The sequence below is a fragment of the Stegastes partitus genome, unplaced genomic scaffold (genome assembly GCF_000690725.1).
Source record: "Stegastes partitus isolate 25-593 unplaced genomic scaffold, Stegastes_partitus-1.0.2 Scaffold529, whole genome shotgun sequence".
NCBI classification, from domain to species: domain Eukaryota; kingdom Metazoa; phylum Chordata; class Actinopteri; family Pomacentridae; genus Stegastes; species Stegastes partitus.
The window spans coordinates 146,274-153,764 of NW_007578260.1; the positions used below are offsets into that span (position 1 = coordinate 146,274).

General features: G+C 40.2%; 1 protein-coding gene across 11 annotated transcripts in view; it reads right to left on the bottom strand.

The window, feature by feature from the left end:
• The window catches only part of ablim2 (actin binding LIM protein family, member 2), a 134,323-nt gene that overhangs the window by 42,124 nt on the left and 84,708 nt on the right, over positions 1-7,491 (bottom strand). For 7 of the 11 annotated variants that reach the window (XM_008287939.1, XM_008287941.1, XM_008287946.1 and 4 more), the window contains exons 7-9: positions 3,742-3,829; positions 1,289-1,347; positions 40-81 (exon numbers count right to left, since the gene is read on the bottom strand). In XM_008287939.1, the coding sequence (XP_008286161.1) occupies positions 40-81; positions 1,289-1,347; positions 3,742-3,829 (189 nt within the window). The remainder of the gene's footprint in view (positions 1-39; positions 82-1,288; positions 1,348-3,741; positions 3,830-7,491) is intronic. The other 4 variants (XM_008287947.1, XM_008287945.1, XM_008287942.1 and 1 more) reach the window with 2 other exon arrangements.

Sequence of the window (7,491 nt, forward strand, 5' to 3'; positions counted from 1 at the left end):
GGGGGGGCGGATGCTGCAGGGACGGACAGGAGCACCGACCTGCTGCTCTGGGGCGTCATTGAGCTGTATCCGGACCTGCTTCTGGGAAGGAAATGAGTGATGAAGAGGAATGAGGATAGTAGATGGAGGAATGTGGATGTAAAGCAGCAGGGCTACAGTATTTTGCTATCACATGTGCAAAGGTCGAATACAGTTTCTTTCCTTTATGTTTGCTGGACTGTCAAACAAACCTTTGCGTCGTTGTGATTGGTCAGTTGCATTTTCTTTAAAGTTACTCTATAGTCTTGATTGTCTTGAGATATTAAAAGAAATACAATACACTCAACTATATAACTTGTTAAGCCACAGTAAAAGCTGAAAGTGACAGGCAGCAATAACAGGATGCTATTTGTACTGCACAAATGATAAATATGTTACAGAAAAAAATCCTTCTTATCCCCGAAAAAAAAGACTTTTTTTTAAAAATAAATGACTAAATCTCCTTGTTTATAAAGGCAAATTAGCAAAAATTACAAATAAATAAATCTCAAATGACGTAAATTGTTGTGATTGTAACTCCAATTTTAAAAACAACTATTCTATATTCTTATTCTATAAAACATTTAGTTTTGTTTGTAGTGGTCATTGGACAAATCATGTGTCTGCACTTCACTCCAATGAGGTTTCATTGAATCTCTTTATGTGGTTGGATTTAAATCCAATTCTCAGTTGTTTGGGAGGAAATAATAGATGTTAAACCTGCAAATAATCATAATTTTGCATTAAAAACTAATTACATGATCATGAGTAATGAGAAATGTGTACCTTCAAGCGTCACATTTTTGTGATATTTCAGATCATTTTATGACCCAAATGTTTTCTTTCAAGTTCATAACAGGCATCAAACTATAGTATAAGACTTGTCTAGCATCTAACAGCAAAATAAACCAATGTAGCTTTGAACTTTCGCTGAATCAAGTAAATGTAAGAGAGTCTGAAGGGTTGGCTTTCTAACTAGGCTTTTTGTGGCTGTATGGGTTAATCAAGAGATTCCAGGAAGTCCAAGATATAGTGACTAACAGCTAAACTAATCCTCTTAACTCACTTCTAAGCAGAGCTTTAAGTGTTATCCACTATCACTGGATATCTCCATGCACAGATCTAAAAAAAAAATCCACGTTCCATACGGCTATCAGAGAAACAGCAAAAGAGGCTCTGTGTAGTTCAGTTTGGGGGATTAGTTAGTGACTTAAGAGTTTTTATCTCTGTTACCAGTTACAGCTTTGCCTTGAGTGTCTCGTCCACCCACCTTACTCTTCTCCTCCTGCTTGGCTGCTTGTCTGCACGGAGGATGCCAGATAGAAGATCCTGGAGATACAGAGACAAAAGACAGCAGCTCTAACATCTGTTCTTTTGTGTTGTTGAAAGTTACTCAGTCAGTGCAACAACGGTACAGGCTGAAGTCAAGTCATCGTTATCTGTGTAGCACATCTAAAACAAGAGACGTCAACCCACAGTGCTTTCCAACAGAGAACAACTGCAAATTTATCTGACTAATTCGAATATAAAGCTTAAGACCCTACGATAATGCAGGCAGAAACCCAATGAATCAAAAATCCCCCTTGAGCAAACACTTCAATATCTCAGCAAGTATTGGTTGGATTGTCACGAAACTGCTTACAGACATAACAACATTGGTGATGCCCTGCCTTTTCCTTTAGCACCATGAAGGGTTTTTTTTTGTGTGTTTTGAACCTGTAAAGCCAGAGAAGCACTAAAACCAATCAGACAGAACGCTAATATGTATAATACAAATGGAGGCAAACAAGAAAAATGCAAATCAGAACAAAAAATAACAGGCCTTTTCAGGGCAGTCTAACTTTTTGAGCATGCTCCAACTCTAAGAATTTGTAGAACCACTTTCAGGTGTGTAGCTCCCCCGAAGTACCGACTTCACCCTTGAAAACTGATGTGCGGGTCCCAACGCTAATTGGGTAAAAGAAAAATGCTGATTGGGAAAACCCCATGAGAACAACAAACACCATTTGTCTGCTCTTCCGATGTCCTCGTTGAGAAGCACTCCCCTCACAGCAACAGCAGTAAAAGCATTAAAGGAAAGATATTAGGTCTTGTGCTTCCACACTGAAGTGCCACATTCCAAACCATTGATCACAGCATTCTTTGGACACAGTGGCGACCCATGTTAACATCTCAGGCATAGTTCTAAACTAGGTCAAGTCATTTCCAGCAGGAAGAGACAATGTGGTGCGTTTGGGTGAGCTGGTGTTGTCTAAAATTGAGGTCAGCTGTGGTGTCCCTCAGGGGTCCATTCTAGGACCCACATTTTTGAATCTGGACATGCTGCCACTGAAAAAAGCATGGAAATAATTTTCATACAAACTGTCTTGTTGCCTCAATAACATGAATATGTAGATTCTAAAAAAGTTTGTGCGGCTTAACAGGAACAAAACTGAGGTGATCATCATTTGGGCCAATAAAAGGCGGACTCTTCATAGTGCTCCTTTAAAAGCTGGCCTATGAACAAAAAGCACTGGGACAAAAACCTTGGTATCATTTTAACTGTGATCCATCCTTGAAGTCCCAGATGCGAAACATAACACCAAAAGACTTATTCATGCTTTTATTTCTAGCCTTTCTTGATTACTGTCTGGCCTTCCAAACAAATATTCAAACAACCTTCAGACGATCCAAATGGCGTCAGCAAGTTGCACCAAAAACTGAACATGGAAAACATGTCACTCCAGTTTTAAAGGCTCTTCATTGACTCCCTGTTGATTTTAGAATTAATTTAAGGTTTTGCATTTTGTTTTTAAATCTCTTAATGGACCAGCTGCTGATAATTTATTACATTTGTTGGTTAAGTATGCCCATTCTGGACGCCTAAGATCCTCTACTTTGGTCTTTTAAATGTTCCTCAGAGTAGGGAGATGCAGCAATCTATGTCATCTCACTTCTGGAACAGCTGTCTAGAGGAGGAGATAGCTTCAGAAGAAACATTAAAACGTATCCTTTCAGCGTTTATGTACACTTTATGTAGTTTCAATAAAATTTAATTGTATCAGATCCGTTTAATAGTTCTATTATGGACTCTGGTATTTTATTGCCTTATATTTTAACAGTATTATTTCACTATTTTCATTTCATTTTCTTGTGGTTTTTTGATGTAAAGTACTTTGAGTTGCACCTGCTGTATGAATGGTGCTGTGCAAACAATAACATTATTGTTATTCTGTGAAAAAACAATAAAAATCTTGCATCATTTTCCTCCTTTCTTCAAAATAAGACAATCAGAACCATAAAAGACAACTTTCCCCATCTGTTGCAGTGAAATTTATTTGTGGTTATGGTGTCAGGAAGCTATTTTTGCTCCTAAATCAATTCAGCCTAAAGTGACAAAAAGCACTTCCAGAAGAGTTGAAACAAATGGACCACCCAAGGCAAAGCAACAGCTGCTGCTTTATGTATAGTAGTGCCACAGCAGCAGTAAATAAGATCTCTATGAGTGGGTTGGTGTGACTCAGGCACACGTGTATGATTCATTCGCCAAGCTGCTAACACCAGGAACAAGCAGAGCCATGATGCAAAGGGTTGATGACACAGAGACAGGTGTTGAAGGGAGCAGAGAGAACCACAAATCATCACTAGAAAATTAACTCTGGTGCTTTTAGCATTGAAACCTTTGCTGATGCAGAAAGGCTACATTACTTCTTCAGAATGAAAGATGCAAAGGCTGCGTTTTACCTTGCAGATACATTTCTTCTCCCTCTGCAAACATCTGCTCACAGCGGGCACAGCGGGCACATGTGGGGTGGTAATGCTTCTCTCCAGCCTGTTGACCAAGAAGTAAGACAAAGGTTAGACCAATGCAGCAGGTATTATTTACTAAGTCTCTTGAGGGAAGTTGTTAACTCGGTACAGCGGTTCCATGAAGTTGGAAGGCTGACAAAAGACACAATCGAATCAAAACAGCAGAGATATGCAAGCTCCAAAAACACTGCATTTACTGTAATTCAATAGCATCTTATTACAAGAACAGTGAACACCTTAACTGTCCAAATTCTAACACATGTATGTTAAAATCTCTCCAGATGTGGTGTTTCATCACTCAAGCTGCATGATGGAAATGTGGCACATTTAGCCATTACACAACCACAAAACAATCCATAGACATTAGTGTTTGTGCCTCTGTGAATACACAAAGTTGGTCTCCACTTGTTTGAAAGCCCACTATTCAGAGATTCATAATTAGCTTATTAAAAAACAAAAAACAAAAACATGAATTATGAGTCTCTGGAGTGCTGCTGAGTTAACTGTAGTTCAGTCCAATGACAACTTTTTTTCACTGAAGTGCCACAATCTGCACACAACAACAAAGACAATGCTGTGTTTTATGATTTAAACACAAGATGGAGCCATTGTGTTGTAGAAGGAGTACTGCAATTTTGTTCGGTTCACAGAAGGGTGCAAGAGTAACACGAGTACGAAAGTACAAACTTGACTTTTTGAAAAGCCTTGCATGTTCGTGACAGATCAGTATTCTTCAATAAAAAGTCAGTAAATCTTTGTTTTAAATGGCACTTTCGAACACCAAGGTTACAAAGTGCTTTAAGGGTCCTTTAACACTCAACTCAGAATGTGTAAAGCTTCCTTCAAATTCCCAATAAATCTTCAAAGTGAGTCTGCAGTTGTCGACCATTCATCATGGAATGTGTATTTAACATGCAGTTGCTATTAGGTGGCTTGACATTTTGAACCTTATGAAGGCGATATGTTATCTGCAGGGTTTGAAGAGGAATCTGCAAGGCAGTGTGATGGGAGGAGGTTGTCACAGTGAGGATGGATGTGTTTGTGAAATTGAGTTTGAGCTGCGGTGTAGATTATTACTGGGCTTGGGAAACTCCCGGGAAACTGGGATATAGATTTCTTCAGGGGTCCACTTGGCCCCTTGCATCCAAGACCTGTCAAACGTAGTTGGTGCTGTCTTTCTTCTAAGCGTCTAGGTCGATCTATAGGGCTTGAGTCTCTTTGGATTCTGTAATTCTGCTCTTGTTTCCTGCATTTATGTTCAGTTTGGGTAGATTTTGCAGAAGCCCATTTTTAGATCAGGTCCAAAATGCTGGATCCAAAACAACACCTTGAAACGCTACTATTGGAAGCCTCTTTCAAATCATGTAGGTGGGAACCTGGGATATAGAGGTCTTTAGGGGTTCACTTGGTTCCTCTAAGTCAAGACCTGGCTGGTTAAAAATGTTGCTGACAGTGTTGGTGCTCTCTTTCTTCCAAGGGGAACTGTCTGGGTTGATCTTTAGGTCATGAGTACCTCTTGATTTCGCATTTTTGCTCCTGTTTCCTGCATGCATCTTCAGTTTGGAAGGTCCAAATTTCTAGACCCAAAACAACACTTTAAAAGTCTACTACTGGGAGGAACCTTTAAAGCATTTAGGGGGGTCAGTGCCTTGCTCAAGTGTAACTCACAGAGAGTTGTTGCTCAGCCATTCCTGTTCTTCACTAGATTTCTGAAGTGTGTTCGGGGATCGAAACTATTAAAATCTTCTGTCTTTTCTCGCCAAAACCCATTTTATTTTATTAAGTCTTCCAGTCTGTTATGTAATCAGCAACTTGCTCAGTTATGATTTTTCTCAATCCCATTTCCTCATTCTGTCTTGTTATGTGTTGTGACAACAGAAAGAACACAAATTATCACTGGAATCATGTAGAATTATCTCATACTTGGCAGTTTTTCTTGTTTTAAAACACATGTGATTTATGAACTTAATAATAAACTAAACAACTCAAGATGGACGGTTATTGCAGTGAACTCATTCTTCTTCCCATCTCACAGAGCAGTCTGCTGATCCACACCTCCCGAAGGCATCCCATCTTGCTTCAACAGGCGGCCTGATTACGCACAATCCCTCTGAGGTCCTTCCACTTTGCTGCGTCATCCCAATAGGCAATGATACCAGAAAACTGGACGGCAACACCCTGTTTCTTGGATAACACCTTGCATAATGCTTGTCTGGACCAAATGGACAGCAGATGCAGAGAGGAGCCAACCTGGGGCAGACCGAAAATACACAAGGAGACTCCAGGTACAGGTATTACTGAGAGAAAATGAAAAGGTCAGGTGCTTGAAAATTGGCAGAAGGTTGTGTGCGCCTTGCCAAAAACTCATATTTGAACTAAATTGAGACAGATAAATAGACAGAGAGGGATAGAAAAGAGGAAGTTGACTTAGGAACATTGAGGCCCGGAGATAAAAGGCCGGAACTGGATTGAAATTCAAACATGGAAAGTATGAGAGGCCCGGAAAAGAGATAGTACTGCAATCAAATCCTTCCTTTGTCAGAATCCGGGGCTGCATGAGGAGAAAATTATCATATTCAATGTCCTGCAGGACTGATATGTCAAGGAAGAGGAGGGGGTGAGTATGGTTTGGAGAGGGGGCTGAACCTGAAAGTTGATGATTTGAGGCTGGAGCTGGTCAGCCAGGGTTCAGGTTTGTGGCTGAGGCTCATGCAGAGTTTGGGGTGAGATAATGGGAGCGTGGTAAAAGGGTCGGTGAGGATACAGAAACAGGATAAAGAGCTGCCGGGTCATACTACCTCTTTATTTACCCAATTACCTACAGGCTGTAAGCTTTCTCAAAATTGTCCTCTCGATAATTCCCTGTCCATCCTCTCATCTCGCAATTGCAGAAACCAGTCAGACGAGGGAAGTGATCCATTTAGAAGATTGGAATAGATTTTGGTGGCACGACTACATCACAAACACACATACACACAAAACATGTGACTCGTTCCATCGTCCAGGTCAGACTTTAATCAAGTCAAGTGTACCTAAAAACTCCCTATTCGAACAGAACACATGTCTAGTTCAAGCTTTTAAATTTCCTGTTATATAACATGCAGACTTGAACAGATAAAAGAACCTGTACATATGTTGTGATATCTGGCTACGTCTAAAAGCTTTATACTTCTGAATGGGGACATTCAAAGGTGGGACAAAATGTGTCTAGCAGCTCACACTTCTTCATGCTGTTACACTCAATTGTACACATGAAAGAACTGACAAAAGAGAGAAGTTCAAACCCCGACTAGCATCACACCTCCACACACCAGTTCAATCACTGAGTAAAGTAGGTCTTATTCTTAGATGTTCTGGTTGGTGAAGTTGGCCTCTTTCTAATTTCACATTTGGAAAGAGGGCAACACGTGATGCTAGATAATCTAACAAGACACTGGATAATCTGACAGTGGAATAGGTTGAATGCTGGTGCCCTCTAATGACAGTGAAGGTGGTGAGTTTCTAGCTTGTGTTGAACAAACAGAAAATTGAACTGGTCAGTTTTCGCTGCGACAGCAATGAGATGGTCGACGAGACAGAGTGAACAGGGCTCTCTATTAGGGCTGTGGGGTCCAGAAACCTGCACTATAAAGAAGGGTTTAAGGTTATCAAGGAAACTTAAGGTTTAACTCTGGGTTTTCTGTA